The 24939-nt window shown below is 39.2% G+C and overlaps 1 protein-coding gene across 2 annotated transcripts; it reads right to left on the bottom strand.

Moving 5' to 3' along the window:
• Positions 1-7117: 7117 nt before the first annotated feature.
• MS4A12 (membrane spanning 4-domains A12) lies at positions 7118-24260 on the bottom strand. 2 transcript variants are annotated; one of them, XM_079102739.1, is made up of 7 exons: positions 24138-24260; positions 20327-20587; positions 14988-15125; positions 14349-14405; positions 12188-12304; positions 7643-7753; positions 7118-7480 (listed from the first exon to the last, which is right to left on the bottom strand). In XM_079102739.1, exons 2-7 carry the CDS (start codon positions 20576-20578, stop codon positions 7373-7375), a joined length of 783 nt encoding a protein of 260 aa, XP_078958865.1. In that variant the 5' UTR covers positions 20579-20587; positions 24138-24260; the 3' UTR covers positions 7118-7372. The 2 variants fall into 2 exon arrangements, with proteins under 2 accessions (XP_078958865.1, XP_078958866.1); XM_079102740.1 differs by lacking the exon at positions 24138-24260 and adding an exon at positions 20722-20751.
• Positions 24261-24939: the final 679 nt, after the last annotated feature.

Genomic DNA, 24939 nt, shown 5'->3' on the forward strand with positions numbered 1-24939 from the left:
GCACAGTTCCTGGGTACCTCTTCATTCCTGATAATATTACAAAGCAATAATCCAACTCTGATTTTTCTCTATACCTATAAACTGAATTTGAAAAATTCAGAATTCCTTTCTTTTAAATTTTTATCATTTTGTTCTTATATTCTCTGTGTCCTTCAGTAATGAGGAGGCAACCAGTCATAGTTTGACATCTAGCATGACTCACTTCTTTTTCTTTTTTATCTTAGTATTCCTCCATGTGGATCGTGTTTTTGATTTCCCTTGAATTGGTGCCCGGAATATAAGAGCAGTAAGGGGAAATGTGCTGAAACCACCGTGCCTTTTATAATGTTGTTAAAACCATTGTTAGAGATGATTATGGCAATGTTGTAATCAGCATTGACCGTGAGTCCTGATAAAATACCTTGCCTCAATCCTTCTGAGTAATTTCATTTTATTTCTATGAGAAAACAGGTGCTTCCTCCATGTAAACACCAGTGTGTTCTAGTAAGAAAAATGGAAACCAATCTGTGTAATGGGGTTTATTGTATAAATGCAATATTTATGTGTGCATGCGTGCACAGACTATATTGTATATGTGTATATGTATGCACATCAAGACATATATGCATATACAGTGATTTCAGTTTTCATATAGTTATCATTATCACTTGAATACTGTTCTTAATAAAATGCTAATTAATAGTTTAAAAATAGTTTTCTCTGTTTTTTTTTTTTCATTTATTATGTTTAGGCAACGTTTTAGTGCCTTAAATTGTTCATATTCACTTTACAACATGTCTAAGATATTATTTCTGTTTTAACAGATGAGAATAATGGGGCTAGGGGAGGTTAAGGGTCTTGTTTGTGGTCACATAAGTTATAAATGCTAGAGTTTGGATTCTGACTTCAGTAATATAAACCTAGTTTTAGAATTTTTTTCTCCCCTCCTCTTCTATTTTCCTTTCAGCCTTCTTCAGGAAGGGCTTAGTTTTGTGACTGTTGGACTTGTATAATCCCAGCTATTTGGGAGGCTGAGGCAGGAGGAATGCAAGTTCAAGATCAGGATCAGCAACTTATTGAGACCCTCAGCAACTTAGCAAAACCCTGTATCCGAATGAAAATAAAAAGGTATGGGGATGTAGCTGAGTGGTTAAGTGTCCCTGGGTTTAATCCTTTGTTTAAAAAAAAAATGTGTGTGTGTGTGTGTGTGTGTGTGTGTGTGTGTGTGTGTGTACAACAGTTTAGGAATGATTCCCAGCCCAGTTCTGACTACATACACTCCCTGTACAACTCTCACTTCATTTTCTCAATTGTAAAATGAGGATGTTAAATTACCCATTGTAGCATTATAAGAATATATGAAGTGACATTTGGCTTAAAAGTCCACACCATCATCTAAAATAGTTCTGAAACATAAAATCAGATTGTAAGCAAAATACTGGATAGAGACACCCTGGGCACGTTTTGGAGAAGGAGATGGAACGAAGAACCTAAGCTCTTTCAAGCTGGTAGATTTTAATAAACAACTGCTGTTTTTTAAGACTGGATGCCAAGAACTGAGGAATGGAGAAGAGGAGTTAGGAGAGCAGAGCAAATAGTAAGAACTTATAATTTGTCATGTAGAGAATCACCTCAAGGGAGGAAATCTTTGTTTTCTGTGCAAAATGAATGGAGAAGGACAGAAATCAGACAGTTGTGTGAAAACACTGATATCCAAGATTTTTCTGTGGCAATTAGAAAAACCTATAATCTGTAGGGCCAATTTGCCAGGTTTGCACCTGTATCTGCTGAAGAATTATCTATTTTCTTAAGTCCCCCCTCTCCCAAAGTATTTCAGAGAGTTTCCAGAATTTGCACGTCTGTTCTCTGGCAGGCCTCCACTGAGCCTTTGCTGCATTGTGTGGGACCACCACGCTTCACCTGGGTATGTCCTCCGGTAGTGTCTTCTCAGGCTTCACTGCAGATTTCCTGGGAAAAGTCTGCCTCGCCCAGGGGCTGTGTCCCAGGGCTCCATTACCTTCAAAGCTTTGGAAGTCTTCAAAACTTTTTTTTTTTTCTTCATTTCTTCTTACAGAACAGGAGTCTGTTTGAGTCCATGCACAATTGAGGAGTATTCACCTTTTTCCACAGGGATCTGACCTGGTCATTGAGGCCAGTCTGGAGACTGGTCTTCATTTTTTGTCTTTCAGCGTAAGCTTCATATACCTGAACTCAAAATTTCTGCAGGATCTTTCCTCTGGTGCAAATCACCCTTGCAAATAGATGTCTAAGGACCCTGCACCCCACTTTCTATCATCCAAATTCAAGGCAAGTTTGGCTAGCATCTGCTCTTTGGGAAAAGTGGACAGTTGTGAATAATTGATTATTAGAGGGGTGTAACAACTGCAGAACATACTTTGGGAAAGAGAGTTTTCATAAATGTTGTATAGGCTGAGCATTAATCAAAGATACACATTTATCTGAGATATATTTATGAATTCAAAAAAGATATCTCTTGAACTCATGTATCTGTACTGAATTATTGACCTTCAGTAAAGCCTTCAAACTTAGAATTGGAAGACATTCTAGAATTCTGATAATAACCCATGCTTTTCTGAGGCAGGAAAAGACTAAATATGGGGTACTCAAATTTGAATGTGTGTGAGTTACATGTGTATATAGCTCAAGTCATAATTTTGGGGGTGAAAATTTTTGTACTGAAATTCAGCATTAGTTACTTGTGCATCAACATTTAGATAAAGTCCATTCCATTCTGCTTTATATTACTGTAAAACAGAAAATATTTAAAGTCTAAATTTTATGTAATAGTCTAATAGTGTTTGTATGGTATACTATATTTCTTTGGAGAAACTAATGAATAAATGAACACTTTTTAAAAAATAGTTCAGACTGCAAATAATAATGAGCATGTGACCTCTATGTTGAGCTTTAATATTTATATTTTAGTCACCTCAGGTATCAGATCATAGGTACATTTTCAGGAGATTTACAAGTTTTAAACTTCGAAGTCAAACATTTGATTTTATATTTTAACAGGAGGTCTAACACTTAAATAATATAAGCTTCCAGGGAATAGAATCTTTATTTTTCTCAAGCACACAGAATACTGCCCTGCCCAGAGTATACACTCAATATTTGTCAAATGATGCATAAATATTGTTCTTATTTGGATAAAAATCCAGTTGATTTCATTGTTTAACACGAGTTCACTCTTTAAAAATTTTATGCTTATAGTGTTGTTTAAACTGCTAAAGTAGGTAATATTGGTTTTGTATTCTAAAGAGCATCAAATAAAATTTTGGGTAGTTGAGTTCAACACTCTCAGCATCTTTTGACTATCTAGTGAAAGGAGCAGTTGGCAGGTGTGGGGCCTTTGGCAGGAAGCACTTGACACTATGGCAGTTTTGTCTGGGGGTTCCCAGGAGTGATTCAGAGGTGATGGTAACCTTCAGGAAGCAAGTGTTGGAAGCAGTACTGTTATATTACTAACCCACATAGCGCCTATCATGGAGGAAGGCCGTTCCTTCCAGACTACAAGTTTCCTATAGAGAAATATGTTTTCATTTCTTTGTTTTGAAGCTGAAAATCTATGATTACATCCGAGCCAGTAGGAACTGCCTGGACTTAGTCATCAGACTTTGGGGTTCAAATCCTTGCTTTATCCTTCGACAGTGGCATGTCAAGTTTTTAACCTCTTTGCCAAAATTCTCTCATAATTACTAGTAATTACTATTACTTAAACAAATTAAAAAATAGGATATATTTGTTAGAAATTTCTCTTAAGAATGAACTTTGTTGGGAATAGCAACAGTCCCTAAAGAAAATGTTCCTTGTATGGTGGTTTTGTGTGCTTGATATACAACACACCTTGCCCCCAGACCTTTGGGAGGGCAATTATTTCATTTCTAGACCCTCAGACCACAATACATGCCTTCACTTTTGTTGATATGTCGGTGATGCAGGCAGACCTAGAACTTCAAAATGGTATGACTCTCCCCTGACATAACACACCTGCTTTCTCAGACAACATCTCTTTTTCATCTGCTTCTCCAGTGACTTTTATTTCTTGGGTTTATTCATTCATTGTGTGTTTTTTTCCTCATCTGACTTCTTGAACAATTTTAAAACTTCAAAAATGGGTAATGCTTGTCTGTTTTCAAACCATTTTCACCCAATATCTAATTTGTCCTTTGTAACAACTCTACTGGATAAAGATAGATATCTCAAAATTTTTAAATCAGTTCATCTGTCCTTTTCCATTTTTCTCACTTTTAAAATCTAAAATTTTAAAATCTAAATCCAGTTTAGATTTCATATGGCATTATTTTAATAATACTTTAAATGATGTCCTTGACCTTCTATCTCTGCTATCTTATTATCCTCTCTAGAAACAACCCTAATGCTAGATAGGTGCTTTTTCTGGATCTGGATCTGAGCACCCAAACTCTGCTGGAGGAGTTTGTTTGAACTACAAATTTGTGATCATCCCCTCAAACATGCCCTTAGCAGAGCCTCGCAATCCTGTTTCTCTTGCCAGCTTAGTCTTCACTTCCATGACGTTTTATCATATTCTGTTCCATATTCTGATTCTACCCACGCTCTTCACCTTGGACATGAGCTCACTTCTACTTTGACAGACGTGACAAGAGCCATCATATTGGAAGCTCCTTATATACTCACTACCATCATGCCAACCTGTGGTTCTCTGCAAAGTTACATCTTCCCTTCCTCCTGCAACTTAGGTCATGTCCTCCATCTGTGATTTTGACCTCTTAAAACTTACTCTGTCAATTCATCCCTTCTCTCTTACCTTAATTGTTCCCATTGGCTTTTTGTTTTTTAGGACCAGGAATTGAACCCAGGGGTGCTTAACCACTGAGCCATATTCCCGACCCTATTTTGTATTTTATTTAGAGACAGGGTCTCTCTAAGTTGCTTAGGGCCTCATTTTTGCTGAGGCTGACTTTGAACTCGTGATCCTCCTGCCTCAGCCTCTCTTACCACTGGGATTACAGGCGGCTGCCTCTGCGCCGGGCTCCCACTGGCTTTTAAACATGTGAATGCTTCTTCCACTTGAAAAGCAGAAAACCAAAATGGAAACAAAAACAACAACAACCCAATGCATCATTCTTGTCCTGCTGTTGTAAATGATTTCAAGTCCATGAAAACACTCCGTAAATATCAAAGCTTTGCAGATTTCCAAGAGGCAAGCTGTTTGGTGAGACTAATGTATAGAATAATGTAGCCCCTAACACAGGCAGATGGGCATTTCCTCTCTGAACAGGAGGGGAGGCAGGGATGAGTGAAGGAACTCCTGTGACTTGGACATGCTGCAGGTCATTACTGGAAAAGCTTTGTCAGGTCTGGCAGTGTGATACCTCCTGCTTGGCTATTCCTGCGAAGGCTATTCTGGGTCTCTTATTTTTCCAAATGAATTTCATGATTGCGTTCTCTATTTCTATGAGGTGCCTCAGTGGGACTTTAATTGGAATTGCACTGAAATTGTATAACTTTTGGTAGTATGACCATTTTGTCAATATTAATTCTGTCTATCTAAGAACAGTGTACTACAGAGCAATTGTAACGAAAACGGCATGGTATTTGCACCAAAATAGAGAGGCAGACCAATGGTACAGAATAGAAGACACGGAGATAAACTTACATAAATATAGTCCCTCGTACTAGACAAAGGAGATAAAAACATACAATGGAGAAAAGATAGCCTTTTCAACAAATGGTACTGGGAAAACTGGAAATCCATATGCAACAAAATGAAATTAAACCTTTATCTCTCACCCTGTACAAAACTCAACTCAAAATGGATCAGTGGCCTGAGAATTAGACCAGAGACCCTGTACCAAACAGAAGAAAAAGTAGGTCCCAATCTTCATCATGTCAACTTAGGACCAGACTTCCTTAACAAGACTCCCAAAGCACAAGAAATCAAAGCAAGAATCAATAAATGGGATAGATTCAAACTAAAAGGCTTTTTCTCAGAAAAAGAAACAATCAACAATGTGAAGAGAGAGCTACAGAGTGAGAGAAAATCTTTGCCACATGTGCTTCAGATACAGAGCTAATTTTCAGAATTTATAAAGAAGTCAAAAAACTCTACGCCAAGAAAACAAATAACCCAATCAACAAATGGGCTGAGGAAACGAGCATACACTTCTCAGAAGATCTACAATCAATAGATATATGGAAAAATGTTCAACATCTCTAGTAATAAGAGACATGCAAATAAAAACTACCCTAAGATTCTATCTCACCCCAATTAGAATGGCGATTATCAAGAATACGAGCAACAACAGGTGTTTGAGAGGATGTGGGGAGAAAGGTACACTCATATTGCTGGTGGGATTGCAAATTGGTGCAGCCACTCTGGAAAGCAGTATGGAGATTCCTCAGAAAGCTTGGAATGGAACCACCATTTGACCCAGCTTTCCCACTCCTTGGCCTATACCCAAAGGACTTAAAATCAGCATACTACAGAGATACAGCCACATCAATGTTCATAGCAGCTCAATTCACAATAGCTAGATTGTGCAACCAATCTAGGTGCCCTTCAGTAGAAGAATGGATAAAGAAACTGTGGTATATATACACAAATATTATTCAGCCATAAAGAAGAATAAAATTTTGGCATTTGCAGGTAAATGAATGAAGTTGGAGAATATCATGCTAAGTGAGATAAGCCAATCCCAAAAAAACAAGGTCAAATGTTTTCTCTGATAAGTGAATGATGATACATAACAGGGTGGGGGAGGGGTAAGGGAAGAATGGAGGAAGGATGGATTGTGTAGAGCGAAATGAGGGGTGGGGAGGGTGCAGGAGGAAGGAAAGATAATAGCATGAGGCAAACATCATTACCCTGTGTACATGTATGATTATGCAAATGGTGTGACTCTACTTTGTGTACGACCAGAGAAATGAAAGTTGTACCCCATTTGTGTAAAATGAATCAAAAAATATTAATTAAAAAAAGAAAAACAAAAACAAAAAGCTGTGTCAGTCTGCTTTGCAGCGTTTTGTCAGAGCTACTGCACAACCAGTATCAGATCAAACATTAAAAAAAAAAAATACCAAGGAAAGGATCATGTTCATAACAACATTTTATTGAGGGAAAGGTAATGTGAACAGGAAAATATCTAGCTTTCAGAGAGTTTCAGAGTTGTGTTTTCAGTCCTCTGGTCCTTCACCTTTGCAGTGTGGAGTACTGGTAAGTAGGAAAAGACAGCGACTGGGAGATACGGTTGTCATTAGTGATGCACAAATCTCAAATGCAGTCTTTGAAGATTAGCAATCATCGTAGACAGGAAAAGCCAGCGTTGTAAGCAGTTTCTGCAGAGTCGTTTTACCCCCATGATATCGGCCCATTATCCCCCTTTTTCTTTTAATATTTAGGGGTGTAAGCTGGGTAGCCATTACTTCTGGGAGGAGCCGAGGAAGACTCTTGTGTCATGGGGTAGTTGGCATACACATTTGGAATAACCAGGACAGGCTAGAAAGAGTGAATAAAAACAAGCAGTACTGTTAAAACAATCCTATTTGGCCCTCTCCAGCCCCATTCAACAAAGGACAAAAAGTCCCCTTGTATGTCTGTATTTCTCCAATTTCTCCAGCACGGATACAGGCTATTCTACAAAGAAGAGACCCAACTCACCCCGTTGGTGTTGGTGACCATCTGCCTGGCAAAATGGACCGTGGTACAAGTTATGCAGATCTCCAAGAGGGAGAAAATCATTAGCATGGCTGAAATTCCTTTCCCAGAAAGCTGAAATCACAAATAAATAGTAATCAGGAGGGCCTCATTAAATGTGATATTGCTCATTCTTATATGAAAATGATTCCCCATTACCATCAAGTACCATATGACTTCAGGGTCATATGGATTTATTTTGATTTTTCTTTACAATACCAGAAGACTTCTTTTGGCAAGTAGACTGATTTACTTAGAATATCAGAAAAAAGGTATTTTTTTTCCTTCAATAGTTTCCTTGTTGTTTTAAATGTCATTCACAAAAAGCAAGCAATATAGAAACCAATCCATTATCTCAAATGCTGCTGCCTAGAAGTGACCAAAATTAGCAGTGATGGCTGTTTATTCTGGATCTGTATGAACAGACACAAGGCAAAGAGAAGAACGGACACGTGGAGAGACAGCAAGAAAGGAAAAATAGTAAGAGAGGGCAGGAGAGTCAGAGAGAGGCTCTCAGAATTTCTTTCATACTTTCTACTTTGAGATGAAAGTATTAAGTCTGCTTGACTTTAAAAGAACAAAGGGAAATCAAATTAAATCTGCTAAATTAAAAAGATAGTTATAAAGGAGTTCAAGTCATTTTAAATCTACACATTTCCATTTTAGACAGGATTAAATGATTATCATGAAAAAATGAAGAATATTTTATCTTACCTCTCCTCTTTTCACCTCCCAGTTTTTGGTGACCATATTTTTTTTTTTTTACTTTTTCTGGGATGAAACAATGACACATGCATATTCAGTTGTACAATTGTCATTTCCCCAGTTGTTCAGTCTTAGTTGACCCCTTAAGTGCTGCCTTCTGAATCCTTGATTTAACTCCTCTGTGATTGAGTGTTACATCACTAATATGTGGTCACTTTACCACAGTATCTTCTCATGCCTTTATGCCTCCACAAGGCTGTGGTTGGATATGTGAGTCAGTTTGTTTACATCAAAACCTTGTGAACATTGTCCCACAGTCTTCCCTCCTAGAATGTTGCTGTGATGGAGTCTGAGCCAAGCTGATTTCCTCACCTTGTAGGTAATTTGCTTTTTCTGCCTAAAACTGTAAGGAACTATTTGTTTATACCTTATGTGTTACCAAGGGGATATCTATCTATCTAATCTCAGTTATTTTGTACCTCTTTTCTAGATTTTTTTTCCTTTTTAATGTTCAATTTTTTCTTGTATTTCAGAAATGTTTTCAGAAATGATAAATACTTCTTTTCCTGTACTATCTGTTGGATTCTCTACCTCAGAGAGTCCAGTGGTGATTGGTGTGGACCAAACTTGCCTACCTTCCATGTTTATCATTTTTCAGGTGACTTTAATCTCTTTGTTCTACAGGGCTGTGCTCACATTTTGTTTCTCTACCATTTTTATTTGAGGCCATTTCTCATGTCTTTATTAGATATGCATATTAGATACATGATTTCATTCTGTCATTTTAGTATCAGATTTTCAAGAGCATCATAAAATGCACATGGGACATCGTCTTGACGGTGGGGTAATGTCTCCTTCCATGTGGAAGCGGCAGCGTGGGCCTGCTGGGGTAGCACATGGTGCGGCAAAACCTGCCGCTTTGTGGTTTATAGTTTCTATGTTTAGTTGAAAAACCTTACACAGATGCCTGGAAACCAGGATGTCAGGTCTGAGTCCTGTGATAGTCACTGAGTACTTTCACTGTTCCTTGGGTGGTGATTGGCTTAGAACTGGAGGATACGGCTTTCCTGGATTTTAACCCTAAGAATGAGGAAGCTCAGTATTGTTTTTTTTCTTCTTCTTTTTTTTTGGTTTATATGACCCACACCCTCATCAAACCAAGGTACATTTATGAGGAAGAAGGAAGGCATATAAATTCACATCCATCTTATCATTCAGTGTGTTTAGTGTCCTAATGAGCTGGATTATGCCTTTACTAAAAATGGATAATGTGTGTCTGTGGGTTTCTGCTGACTCACTAACCAGACAGAATTTTAGGTCTTCTTTCCTCCTTCCCTTTTTTTTTTTTTTTTTCTTTTTTTCCCCACTTTCCAACACACTGATGGGTTGGGTTAATTTCCTGTCCTTTATTGTCAGCCTTTCATTCTCAAAGTGGAGAGAGCCATCTGGGCCTTGTATTGTGCAGAGGTAGGGTGGGTGAATTTTCCTTGATCTGTGTTTCCACCATTTGACGCCAATTCGTTTCCTTGTCGCTGGCTCTGACTTGAAGGCCACAATTGTTATGGGCTCCCCTGCCACATTTTTTTTTTTTTTTTTCTGAATTCCTACCAGGCAGGGACCAAGAGCTGAGCTGGTGCTGAGCACAGTGACTTGGACTTCACTTCTCTCTTCTGAGAGTCTGCTACGTGACTGGTTCCATTGTCTGCTCCACAGCCAGAGGTGGATTGTATTCCTGTGGGTTTCTGCTCCTTCCTCCACATGAGGTGAGCAAACTGCACCGAGAAGCACTAAGCCGGGTGGCCTTCTTCACTTCCCTTGAGGCCCCAGAGTGCTTTGGGAGGGCTTCTGTCATAAATCATCTGCTCTATTCCTTCTTAGCATTGAAGGCTTTCCACCTTAGTCTTCCGACTCCAGATGGGAGAACGTTGGTAAGGCTTCTCAGTACTTCTTGGCTTCCCTTCTTGCCTAACTTTGGTTTCTTGTGGGCTGGGTAAGAACCAGGGCTAGGAGCTGTGCTTTCTCTGCCATCTTGAGTCATGACGGAATTGTTTCCGTACATGGATTCCTGGGTAGAAGCTGAGATTTTAGTAACTTTTGTTCTTTTCATTTGACATTGTACAAGATGAAATTCATTTTCTTGCTTAACTCCACCTTATTCACCAAGAAGTCCCCTGCTATGGTTTGGATATGGATTATACCCCAAGGGTTCATGCGCTGGTGACATGAACCAATCTTACATGGCAGGAGTAAGCACTGGAAGGTGGTGGGACTTTAAGATGCAGAGCCTAGTGGGAGGTGATTGGTCAGGATTGCATTTGGGAAGGTGTTACTGCTCATCTACTGAATGAAATAGGGGCAGGTCAATTTTCACAAGAGCAAGTTGTTATAGAACAGCAAGCCTGGCCCTTTTGTCTGTCTTTCTTATGCATTCCTTCCATAGGATGCATGGGATGCATGCTCTCCTGCTATCTCCCAAGAGGCCTTCACCAGAAGCTAATACTGACACTAACTATGCCTTGGACCTCCAGAACTATTAACTAAAGAAAGCTCTTTTTCTTTGTAAGGTACCCAGCCTCATTTATTCAGTTATAGCAACACAAAATAGACTAAAATATCACTTCATCTATTCTTGCCTTTTTATATGCCTTTCTCTATATGGTAAAGGCAACAATTCATTCAAAATACAAACGGGATTATCTCAGTTCTCTGATTAAAACGCTTCTGTGTCTTTAGAAAGAAAGGATCATCTCAGAAATTCTCAGTGGAAAAGGAGTGTGCAGCTACTTTAAACTATTGACACTTCAGAGATCAAACTCTCGGGATGGGCCTCTGGTAGCAGTGTGTAGACAACTTTCATATCAAACTGGTGGTTGGAGTCAGGATTTCAGAGCCCTTTAGTTGAGAAGCAGAGGACTTCATAAGATTGCCGCCGTTCCAAAATTCAGGGGAACCGAGTTACCTATCCAGTGCCAAATGGACCGATAGGGGAAATGTTATCGTGTTTATTTGTTTAAAATTTGTTGATATTGTCTAAATGTTTTATTTTCTATATATATGAGAGACATTCTTCTATTTCTTAAGATATATGCAGTTCGCTGCAATTTAATAAACTACTTTTGTAAATAACAAAAAACCCCACTTGAAATTAAAAAAAAAAAAAAAAAAACTCTTCTTTTGTGATTTCCCTTTGCTCTCAGAGGAAGAACAAAGCCATTCACTGGGTTGTCAAGGCAAGAGTGCGTTCCTCATCTGTGGTAACCGTTGTGGCTCTGAGGCCACCCATCTCCTCTTAGGCTCAGACTCCTTGCTTGGCCTGTATAAGGATCCTGAATGGATGATCGTGTTTTGAACATGTGCAGAGGCACATGCTTCATTTTGAAATCACATCACTCTTTGGGCTTCTCTAGTAAACACTGGATGTCCTCGTCACTGTCATTTTCCTGTCACCCCGTTCTTAACCTAAAATCAAGAAGCCACTAAGTAGCTTCACTTTCTTATTGACACAGAATTTCAAATTATTGGGAAATAATTTTGGGGTATTCTGAGGAGTGGGCCTATCCAAGTCCTTTCCCTGTGTTTGTTCCTGGAATTAACAGTGGGATGGACCAATAATGCTCTTTCTGCTTCAGTCCCTCCTAGAGGTTTAACTCTTCAACTTTATAGTCCCAGCAATCTCATTTCTAGGAGAAGGGCTGGAATCAAAGAAGAGATTTCCACTGGTGTTCCTACGGTAAAAGGAGATATAAAACATAGACATCCTGTGGAATAGAAAGAGCATAAATGAGGAGCTTACAGGTCACTCACCAGTGCCCAGTAGGCCTGAATAGTGAGGTAATTGATGCACATGTCCACCAGCAACAGAATCGCCCCAATTAGGGCAAAGATGGAACTCACAATGTTCATTCCCAGGCTGCTTTTTATCTAATGGAGACAACAGAAAAAATAAATTACCTAGAGGATAAATAAAATTAAACGAAATAAGAATCAAAGTTATGTGGTTCTTAATCGTTGACATCTTGCAACAATTTTTGAAGTCGAAATGGTTTCTTGTCTGCTGCAGTTATGGGTGATTAACACCAAAATCACTCTGCAACCTCGTTGTCGGGTCCTTGTAAAAAGTTGTAAAATGTCAATGATGTAAAGCAGGAGTTCATCTATTATATTTGCTTAAACGTCTCGTGCTTCATAACAACTTTATTTCTCTTTTAAAAACGGAAGAACAAATAAACTTTTAAAGGACATTGTTTTGTGACAGGTACTGTTAAATGTTTGGAACACATTGTCACAATGAACTCCTATAGCCGTGGTATGAGGTTGCACGATGGCATCTGGTTCTGTAGAAGGGAAACTATCTACCTCCAAAATTGCTGCTGATAGATTTAAGAACCAATGAAAGCCCCAACAGCTCTCTAGGGACCAGGCCATGAACTCCAAGTTTCGAAGGAGAAACCCTTTAGGCTTCGTGGGTAGGCATGTGGTCAGAGTGAAAAACTTGTCCCACTTTTGACAATAGCACCATGGCATCTGGCATAATAATTGTGAAATCAGCCGTCAACCGATTTGCTAAGGGTGGCACAGCTAGGGTTCTCAGGATGTGCACTGCGTCAGCAGGCCTTGGACTCTCCAGAAGGCCTCTGAGAGGCCCTTTGAAAGAGCCCTTCGGTAGGTTTCAGTGGTTGCCTATTCCAAAAGCACAGAGTCTATTCTTGGACAATCTCAGAGGGCAGGACCTGCAAAGGATTCAGGTGAAAGATGCTTTACTTCATTTCTGGATTACATAAAGGGTGTTTGATCCGGATTAGGCTAACTTTAATTGTATTGTATTGTCTGGAAGTAATGGGTATGGAGAAGAGGAAATTCCCAAAATAATGAGGCCTGAGATAAAGAAAAGGGAGTAAAAATGAAGGTCATGCATTGACAGCTTTCATCTCCCAAGACGAAATGTTTCTACATGCTGGTTGCAGGCAATGAGGACGTTTTATTGTCCTCAAAAGAAAAGTCTCTAGGAGGCGTTATCTCTTCCAAAGCAAAATCCTTTTTAAGCACTGTCCACTGACCTTGACTGTCTAGGCAAAACTGGCATGTTCACTAGACCACCCCTCAAAATGACCTGTGTAAACCCAGTCCCTTTCTTGGTTCAGTGGCTCATTTTCCACCAGCACGGGGATCCACAGGCACCATTTCATTCCCCTGAATAAAGAGCTGAGATGACGTGTGAGGTTTGCATCCTGCCCGGTCTTTTCCTGCTAACAGGAAGAGCATGAGCAACATGATTTTATGTTCCCACTTCCCCACTCTTTCTCCTTGTGCCTGATTACATCATCTTGAAACCACCTCTGCTTTAATTTTTGGTAAGTCTGTTTCCTTCTCCTGGTTTGTAATTCAACCAGGAATTTGGTGTGCTGGGAACTGGAGAATTGAAAGTCCTGTATTGCTGATCTTTTTATAAAATTTTCTTATGTTCTGAGCTAGATTAATCCTGATTTAAAGAATTGTACATCAAAAACCCAATCTCAAGAATAGGAAATATGTATCGTTGTGCGCGCGCGCGCGCACACACACACATACACACACACACACACACACACACACAGAGCCACAAGGCAGAGCTGAGAATTGGCAAGTGAATATCAGAGACTTTGATACTGAGGGGCATGTAGCTATTTTCTAGTTCCTGAATTTTTTGGGGGACTTCTGTGGATGATGTTTGACTTAGCTGAACCAGAGTGTCTTTAGGTTAAAGCTTAAACAAACCTTATCTTTACTATTTCCCCACCCTCTGAGTTCAAGTGTCAGGATGTGGAGGTTTGACACTTCCCACTGGCAAATTGCATGGACTGCTCCTCCACATACTTTGAACAAATGCTTCTGTTCACACTTTCTGAGTCTACTTCCTCAGTCTTCTTCTTCAGTAATTTAAACTAATCTTTAAAGGGGTTGAAAAAGTAGAAACATTCTCACTTACCAGGCAAGGGGAAAATTCCTTGGATGCTGACACAGAGAGTGAGCCAGAAATAATGAACTGTAGAAATAGGAAAAAATTATTTGCAAAGGGGTGGGTTCTCTGATTGTGCCTGGGAACTTGTCCTTATGTGGACAGTTGGTCTGTCTATGTTCATCTAGTTTCACTCTCAAAATTGCCTGTTGTTTTTCTCAACTTTCTTGAGTAATGCTGAGGGATATGATTTGACTCTTCCCCACCCCTAACATCCTTGCCCAGAAAGAACTCATTTTCCTGAAAGTATTTCTTGTTGAAGATTCCTGAGCCTCTCTGCCCAATGCTGTTTCATGAAATGTTGCTTATTTTTTTTTTTTATCATGCTTCCAATTACCTCCTTTTGCCACTCTCCACCCAACATGCCCATTTCCATCAACCATGTGGAAGGGATCTAAAACTGTGGCTAGATTACTTGAGCTGAGTGAACTTTAGAGGATGGTTTGAGCTGCAAGTCAGAAGTGGGGACCGATGCTCCTCCTTTTTTATGCCCAGTCAGAGATATTTCTCTAAATTCTCCCACCCTCGGATACAGAGATTATTAAGAACTGAGTTACGTGCAGGCTGGAGGTGTTCATGTAGGGACAGGTGTCCTAGCCATCTACTCACACAGATTCCACCCCAGAATGGATATCCAGCAATGAAAGTCAAGGAGCCAAAACCCCAAACATCTTTAGTACTGTAACTCAAAAGGCCCAGAATGATTCCAAAGCCAATGTGCATCGAGCCGATCACGATCTGGATGGCCTGGAAGAGAAAACAATCATTTGAAAATTACTTCTTCATTTCCAGCCTGTGCAACCTTACGGTCATTGCTGCTCCTGTTCGTTCGTCCACCTCTCTGCCAGGTTCCGTAGGCATCCCGTGGACATGCACACAAAGCAGGAGTTGGACTGTGGAGCTTTTGATAGACTCTAGAATAATGGGAGCAAAAGTATCAGTGTAAAGTCTTGCTTGAGGTTTTGGAGGAAGCGTGCAGGGTGGCCCAAGAAGAGTTCTTCAGAGAGCGCAACTACTTATGCATCCATTAGCATCCTCTAGGAGCCTCTAAAAGACACGTAAAAAATACTACTACTACTAAATGTGGCTCCACTGCCTCTCTTTCTTAAAAAAGCAGTTCTCTGCTTGGGTGATGCCAGTTGTGAGTAAATAGATCAGTGAAGATAAAATTATTTGCTGGGCATTAATTTTCTGCTTGTTAATGTTACACATTACACTTATTATTTATGTTATATTTTACACTTATTATTCCTCATAATCCTTCCAACAACTGGATGGATAGACACAGAGATATAAAGAAATTAGGTATCAAAGTTCAGGCAGTTACTAAGGGGCAGATTTGGGGATTTCGGCTGCGATTTCAACCCAGAGCCCACATTTTGAACTCTTTAGCATTGTCCCTGCTGAGGCTCGATGCAGGTCCATCTCTTCCACTAAGTCTTCCTGGTTATACCTGTTAAACTGACTTACCACCTTTTCTTTCTAAATTTCTGTTGCATGATCTGTCGTTTTCATCTCCTGGAGATGGTGAATGTTTCTTTCATATATTTTTTGACCATTCCTATTTTCTTCTTCTGGAGTGCCTGTTCAGTTTCTTTATCCATTTATGGATTGGGCTATTTGTTCTTTTGGTGTTTTTTGAGTTCTTTGTACAGCCTGGAGATAAATGCTCTATCTGAGGTACAGGTGGTAAAGATTTTCTCCAATTCAGTAGGCTTTCTCTTCATGTTATTGTTTCCCTTGCTGTGAAGAAGTTTTTAGTTTGATGCCATCCCATTTATCAATTCTCGATTTTACTTTTGTTGCTTTAGGAGTCTTTTTGAGGAAGTCTGTTCCTGAGCTGACAAGATGGAGAGTTGGGCCTACATTTTCTTCTAGTAGGCACAGGGTCTCTGGTCTAATGCCTAGGTCCTTGATCCACTTTGAGTTGAGTTTTGTGCAGGGTGAATGATAGGGGTTCAATTTCAATGTACTACATATGCATTTCCACTTTACCCAGCACTATTTATTGAAGAGCCTATCTTTTCTCCACTGTATTTTTGTGGCACTTTTGTCTAGTATGATATAACTGTATTTATGTGGGTTTGTCTTTTGTTCTGTCCCATTGGTCTTCATGTCTGTTTTGGTGCCAATACCATTCTGTTTTTGTTACTGTATTTATGTATTATAATTTAAGGTCTGATATTGTGATGCCTCTTGCTTCTCTTTTCGTGCTGAGGATTGCTTTGGCTATTCTGGGCCTCTTATTTTTCCAAATGAATTTCATGACTGCCTTTTCTATTTCTATGAAGAACATCATTGGAATTTTAATAGGAATTGCATTGAATCTGTATAGTGCTTTAGGTAGCATGGCCATTTTGACAATGTTAATTCTACTGATTGCAGAACATGGGAAGTATTTTCAATTTTTAAGGTCTTCTTCAATTTCTTCCTTTAGTGTTCTGTAGTTTTTATTGTAAAGGTCTTTCACCTCTTTTGTTAGATGGATTCCCAAGTATTTTATTTTTTTGAGGCTGTTGTAAATGGGATAATTTTCCTGATTTTTCTTTCAGCTGATTCATCATTGGTGTATAGAATTCCAATTGATTTATGGGTGTTTTATATCCTGCTACTTTGCTGAATTCATTTATGAGTCTGAGAAGCTTTCTGGTGGAATTTTTTGGTTCCTCTAAATATAGAATCATGTCATCAGCAAATAGGAATAGTTTGAGCTCTTCTTTTCCTATTAGTGTCCTTTTAATTTCTTTCTTTTGTCTAATTGCTAAAACTACACTGAGGTTCCTTCTCACTCCAGTCAGAATGGCAATTATCAAGAATACAAACAACAATAAATGTTGGCAAGGATGTGGGGGGGAAGTTCACTCATACATTGCTGGTGGGACTGCAAATTGGTGCAATGATTATGGAAAGCAGTATGGAGATTCCTCAGAAAACTTGGAATGGAACCACCATTTGACCCTACTATCCCATACCTTGGTTTATACCCAAAGGACTTAAAATCAGTATACCACAGTGACACAGCCACATCGATGTTTATAGCAGCTCAATTCACATAGCCAAGCTATGAAACTGACCTAGATGCCCTTCGACAGATAAATGGATAAAGAAAATGTGCCGTATATTCACAATGAATTATTACTCATCCAAAAAGAAAAATGCAGTTATGGCATTTGCTAGTAAATGAATGGAACTGGAGAATATCATGCTGAGTCAAATAAGCCAATCCCATAAAATGGAAGGCCAAATGTTCTGATATATGGATGCTAACCCATAACAATGGAGGGTAGGGAGAAAGTGTAGAAGTTCATTGGGTTAGACAACGGGGAATGAAGGGAAGGGAGAGAGGATGAGGATAGTAAAGACAATAGAATGAATTGGACATAACTTTCCTGTGCTCATATATGAATACATGACTGGTATAACTCCACATCATGTACAACCACAAGAATGGGACCCAAATGGAATGTGTTGCTCTCCATGTATATATGATATGTCAAAATACACCCTACTGTCATGTATATCTAAAGTAATAAAGAAATAAAAAATTTCCAAACACCCCCTCCCCCAGTTATTGTTGCATTTTAAAATATAAACACACCTTTTTATTTGGCTTTCTACTCACTTATATTGCTTTTTATAAAAAAATTCAGGTGTGCAGTCATTTTCTTATCAGTCTATATATATGTATATATATATATATATATATATATATATATATGTGTGTGTGTGTGTGTGTGTGTGTATATATATATCCGAAGACAAGGAACACCTTTTTTGTACTTTTTTGTACCTCTTGTCACACCTTTCTTTGTCCTGAGTAAACATATACTTCTGAGAAATGACAATTGCTGTATTGGTGCAAAAGTCAATGGAAGACATGATTCATTTCTTCCCAGTGTGTGTCTCTTATCTATCCAGGAAGAGACAAACACAGAGACTTCTGTGTTTATTTCTTCCATAAATAGTTACTGCATATCATTAAGTTGAATTAAAAGTTTCATAAGCAGAGCTAAGAGATTGATGTACTTTTGAATAATGAGTCTCTTTGAGTTTCTCATAAGAACTGTGAACCTGTCAGTCTTGCCCATCTGTGTAAGCATGTCATACTTCTGCATGTGGCTTCAGGGAGCTAACAGCCTCTCTTAGTGATGATACATCTTGGGTGAAGAACTCCTGCATGAGATTTTATCTTTGGTTTCCACGAGCCCTTCTCATCAGCTCCAAAATATTCTAGCTACAAACTTCCCATCTTCATTCTGATTGTACCACTAATTGATCAAAATCACCAGTAAACTTAACCATTTGTGTTTTCAGTTCATTTTTCAATTTTGGTCACAGGACCACCCAAAGTTCTGAGCTGATTGGTGTGGATGCTCTACGTCCCATCACCCATGGTCTCTGCACTGTTGTTGTGACTGGGGCTGCTAGTGACACAGATGTATAGTCTTCATGCAGAAATAGCTTCTGCCAACTGCAGCTTTTTTTATTTTAAAGTCACTTTTAAAAGTACGTTTATTTCACACCTCTTTGGTACCAGCCAGTGGTACTTCATTCCACTCAGCAAAAGCCAAAGCCTCTGTCTTCCAAGTCTCACGGGCTCTGGCTGCTACCGTGCCTCTGCATCTCCTTCTAGCTCCTCCCTGTCTTACATTCTCTTCTACTTTATTGGTCTCCTCCCTGTCCATCAAATACATCACACACATTTTTTTTCTAAAGACCTTTACACCAAGTTTCCCTCTTGCCCTGATATCTGCATGGCTCACTCCTAACTTCACATCTGTGCTCTGATGTTCTGTTCTAGGGAAAGCCCAGGCTGGCCAGCTTGAAATGGCTCTTGCCTCATTGCCTGGTAGTTCTTATCCCTTTTGCACTTTATTCTCTGTGTATCATTTGTCACTTTCCAACACACCCGGTACTTCACTTCCTTATTACATGTGCAGCTGATTTCCCCCACTAGGTGGTAGGTTCTGTGAGGACAATAATCCCAGCTCCTGTGTGGGTTCGCCTGTATGGGGTTTGTCCCTTCTGTTCAGCAGGAAAAGGGACTTTCCTCAATCTGGCAGGAGGAGGATCTGAGGGGCACCTTCTCAGCTTAGATTGGCTGCTGGAGGGGGACTGAGACTCGTTATTACTTTCTTAAAATGTCGAGACTTAAAGTAGGTAGTAAGCTGGCTAGAGGAGTCTGGCCCAAATAGTGACTCAGTATTCACAGACTTCTCCAGCCAAGAGGTTGGAGCTGCACACGGAGGACTTGATGCAGTTTGGTGGAATTATGTTCTATGTATGAAAGGAGTCCTTGGAATTCTTGGCAAAAGGACTAGTGATTCTACCTGTTCATACTTCACCTCCAAGTATGGCGTGTTTTCCAAACTCTGAAGAAACAAGATTGTGGGTATTCAGTTCAAATTAGCCTTTGTAGAAATAAGGCATCAGTTAAGTCAGCAGCTCCAGTTAAGTCAGGGGACTGCCGAGGGAGGCCCAGCAGGTGAAATGCCTTCCAATTCTTTCACCCTGGGCCTTCCCTGGACTTCCTGGACTTCCTGTTAGTAACTCCACTTCTTTTAGGGCAGCTGCCACCTGTGAATTCACCTGTATGAAAACACCAGGCTTGTAATCATTCCAGAAGTGGGACTGAGGTTGTCTAAACAGTCCTTTGCAGAAGTGAGATTGAGTTATGTGCAGTGGTGCTCCCGTGGTACTGAATGCCCCTGCTAGGGAGGGGGGTCCTCTGTCACCCATTAGATTCTTGCTTGAATCCAAAATAAAGTGAACTTGAGGTACGGTCTATATGCAGATTGATTATTTCTACCCGAAAGGGATACAGTTTCCTGAATACTGTTCAGAGCTCTTTAATAATTGGATAGTAAATCTATCTATAGCTTATAGGTACAAAACCAAACAAACCCTTGCAAATGCAAACTTAGAATTCTGTTAGCAAATAGACTCACCCCCAGTGTCTTTGCTTCTTTGAAGTTTGTTAGTACTGTTCCTGAAGCTGGATTTATTTGTATGTTTCCTTGACCCAGTTGACTGCTAGGAACGATTCCTGGAGATGCGAGGAAGTAAGGCTGACCACCTTGAACTTGGTTTCCTGGGTTTATTAGACCCAGAGGTTGCTGAGACCCAGGAGCCAGGGAGCTGTTTGGTGGGTAAGGATTGCTTTCATGTGCTCCATGGTAGGCTGTGACCTGGGATGACATCTTTATGTCCTAAGTATTACAAAACATACAAAAGCAATACATTAATCCAGAAAAGAAATTAAAGAACATCTTGTCAAATGTCAATTATTTATCCAAATAGAGGGGAGCAAGTGAACAGCAGAAAATGAGTAACGAGGACTCACATAAATCAGATTCTGCTTTGGTTTTGGAATCCTGTATGTCCTGTGGTTTGGAGGAAGTGAAGAGGAGGGGTGATATTTTGTAGTTCTTCCTATTTAGTTGTGTGTGTGTGTGTGTGTGTGTGTGTGTGTGTGTGTGTGTGTGTGTGCATTTCCTGAGTTACTTGCTTCTGAAGATTAGCAGGAGGGAAGAACTGTGGTAGATAGACATCTGCAGTTGTCCACATCCTAATCAGGGAATCTGTGCCTATGTTAGCCTGCTTGGCAGAGGGGAATTAAGGTTGCAGATAGAATTAAGTCTATTCAGTTGACCATGAAATAGGGAGATTGTCCTGGATTATTGGGTGGGCCCAATCTTAAGTACCCTTAAAATTGAGAGAAAGGTATAAGAGAATTAAAAAAATAAAATAAAAGAAGAAGCAATGATGCAGGTTAGGGTCACGAGGATGTAATGCTGCTGACATTGAAGATGGTGAAGAGGTCATGAAACAAGGAGGATGGATCACTCTAGAAGGTGGATAAACAAGGAAGCAGATCCTTCCTGAGAGTCTCCAGAAAACCTTAGATCTGCAAACACTTTGCACTTAGCCCAATGACTTATAGAAATGCCAGATAAAAATTTATGTTGTTTTAGGCCACTAAGTTTGTGATAATTTGTGAGAGTAACAATTAGAAAACTGTAGAAGGGTCAATAATGCAACTGTATGGTAAGGAAGACAGTGTGGGATTAAAATTATCCATAACTGGAAAAGTAGATAACTCATTTATGGACATTCCTGTTGATTTTCCTTTTCTTTAAGGAAAATATTCTTGAGATTCTTTGTTCATTTCTGTTCTTCAAGAAGCCTAGAGCATCTGAGGTCCCTTGTGGCTAAGGGAGATTTTGTTGAAATAAATCAACACAACTAGATATGGACAAAAATCATTAATTCTTGAAAAAAATTATGACACACAAAATCTTCTCTTCGGTAGCTTTAGATTCCTTTTTGACACCTTCTCTGCAAAACTTTTTCTCATACTTCATGGATTTAAGAAAATAGGAGTAAGGAATGTCTATATCCTTGGCATGAAGTAGAAATCATAGGAATAACCCATTTATGCACTGCACCGCTGGTGTTTGATCAGGGTCACTTATTCAGAGGGTGGACTCAGAATCACGGCTACGTGGGTTGCTGTATTATTGTTGCTATGTCATATGCATACAATATATTATCTCTTTCTTTATGAAATCCCATAAGGTAGATACTAATATTATTCCTGTTTTACACTGAGAGAATATAATGGACTTATCCATTCCCTTGGCATCTCCATGTTTTCCTTCCTTCCTTCCTTCCTTCCTTCCTTCCTTCCTTCCTTCCTTCCTTCCTTCCTTCCTTCCTTCCTTCCTTTCCTTTCCTTTCCTTTCTTTTCCTCTGCTCTAAGCTCAGTTCCCATCTCAGATATCTACCTGGATTTTATAAGTACCTGTCACTTTCTTTCACAGTCCTTATTCTAGGCTGCTCATATGGTAGATAAAAACAAAAACAATCTTGAACACTCAGTGGAAGGAGAGAAAACACATTTCTGAAATGTCTGATTACAAAAAGATTACTTTTTCAAAATGGAACAAATTTTAATCCATACAAAATTGTATTAAACAAGGAATAAAAGAATTCCAGACTGGAATTCTTGGGTTATCTCTCTACAACTCTCAAATAACAGCTAAGAATGTGAGTCATGAATTCTGTGGTTCTGGAGTCTGTGGATAAATATTGCTCCAGTTCTTTCTTTCCTTATCCCCAATTGCTATTTTGTTAACTCTGGGGCGGTGGGGGACTTTCTTAACTAAATCCTTGTCAGTTTCTGTGTCTCTGCTGTATAATGAGAGATGATGCCATTTGAAGAGACTGGTGCAAAGATCAAATAGTTGCTCTTTTCCTAAAACCTTTGCAACAGTGCCCAACATAGAACAAGAGTTTGGTAAAGGGTAGCTACTATTTTATTCTAAAACCCACAGTCTTCTCTCTTGTTTTAAGTAGAGGATGTGCACATATGAAAAGTTTTCCTGAGCAATTGAACTTCAGAAGGTCAATGCTAGAAGGAAGGAGCTAGGAGAAGGTGTTGGGGGTACTTAACCAGAATCAGAATTTTCTTGAGGTTTTAATAAGTATACAATTAAATGGTTGTCCTGTGGTTCTCTGTGTATGTGATATTGTTACCTTCCTCTTTGCTGTTGACCTTTTTTTTTTTTTTGTCTCTTTCAGAAAATTGGTAAGAACTCAAGACCTTCCTTTATCAATCACTTCTCATTTTTTATCTGCTATTTTGTTTCTGGACTAAGATCTATAAATTTTGTTTAGAACCCAAATTATTAACACCTGGCTCTAATAAAGATCATGGTTAGTCTCAAAATGTATTTTTGCTAGGCCAAGTTCGGTTTTAGAAAAAATATTAAAGAGCCTGGTTTGATACATTTGGTTTATGCCAAAATGACTTACTGTGCAAACAGCTAAAATACTTGGGGAACTGAAATGAGGATAAATGAGGGTAATCCTGTAAATGATAAAAGAAAAGGGAAACCAATGAAGAGCACTTTTTCACAGATTCCGTCCACTGATTTAGCAAGATGTTTCTCTTGACAAGTTAAGATACTTACCATCTGTTATCTCTCTTCTAAAATGAGAACAATTGTAGGGGTTTTTAAGCACAGGGAAACATACACCTATAATGTCTGATGAGATTAAAAGTTCACAACCATAGCAAGAAGAGAAAAACTTACTAATTTGCTTTATGACCAGATAATTTGTAAAAAATTGCAAAATTTACTTTTTTCTAGTTTCTTTTGACCCCTCTTCCCTGTTAACTTTACTTTTAATACAGAAAAGATGACTCCTATCTTTTAGAATATATTACAATATATCGTGAAATAGCATATCAAATAATTTCCACAGAATCACTCAGTACATCCAAAAGTAGACAAGTATATGAACTTCCACAAGTAAATGGATTGACTGAGTGAAAAAGAATGATTTTCCCCTCCTAAATTTTTTCCAGAAAGAAGCAGCACCTTATTTAAAGAATGTGTTGAAACCCAAGTGCTACCCTGTTTCTACCGTGTGTGCAGCCTTGTGACAGCCACATTCCCAGCAACTGCTCCCCCTTGTTGGTTAATATTCATGGAATCGGATACATTTGAACTTGCTATGTCTCAGTATTAGCTTTGCTATTTTTTTTCTGTAAGTACCTTTTATCTGTCTTTCACTAACTGACTTCCTTCTTGTTCTTCTCCCATTTCATTTCCGTCCGGTTCCATTTCCCTCCAGGTTTCTTTCCCCCTCATTATCTCCTGGTCTCAGCATAGAGTCAAGAATTGACTTCCCCTCTGCAGCCTACAGAACAGTGTGCAGCCGAGGGTCTACCCCCAGGCAGACCCTCCTCACCTTATGCCCTGTGGTTGCAGCACGGAGGTAGGCAGAGCTGTTCAGTGAACTTTCTCGGTTCCCTTGGCACCTCTGTGTTCTCTCTTGGTCTCTGCTCCTCGCTCTGTTCCAGTCACAGATATGTCCCTGGATTTTATAAGTACCTTTTACTTCCTTGCTTCTAACCAAACTGTCTCACATAGTCGTATAATTCCAAAGTCCTTTTATTGCTCACTGTTTCACCCCAAGTGAATGCGCAAGCTCATTTTCACATTTTGGAACATGCTCCACTGATACTCTCTCTTCCTGATTATGCTGGAAGCCTGTTCTGACTCCTCCAGCAAGTTGCTCTTCATTTCTCCAGTCCCCCTGTGCTTTCTGATGCTCTTCAATCTAATATCAGATTGCATTTTAATCCCTTTAACTTAGATAAACAACACAGTGAAATGCAGAAATTTAAGAGGGAGAAAAAGGACCCATAATCCCAACACTAAGCATAATTAACAATATTATTTTATTTAGATTTGTAAATTTAGTATTTATGTCTTTTATAGACATGATTTTGTCAATTAGGATATATATATATATGCTCTCCCTATCTCTGCACCCAAATCAAAGTGAGGTTGGTCTATCTGGTGGGTTCTATAATGCATCCTATTCTGTAGGCTGGAGAGGTAAACCCAATTCTAGACTTTAAGGTCTTTTTTGCTGTACTGGGATGGAACCCAAGGCCTCACACGTGTGAGGCAAATGCTCTACCACTGAGCTATATCCCAGCCCTATTATGATTCTTAACAGTGGTATGATATTTTATTTTCAGAAG

Source organism: Sciurus vulgaris (genome assembly GCF_902686455.1).
Source record: "Sciurus vulgaris genome assembly, chromosome: 11".
NCBI lineage: Eukaryota > Metazoa > Chordata > Mammalia > Rodentia > Sciuridae > Sciurus > Sciurus vulgaris.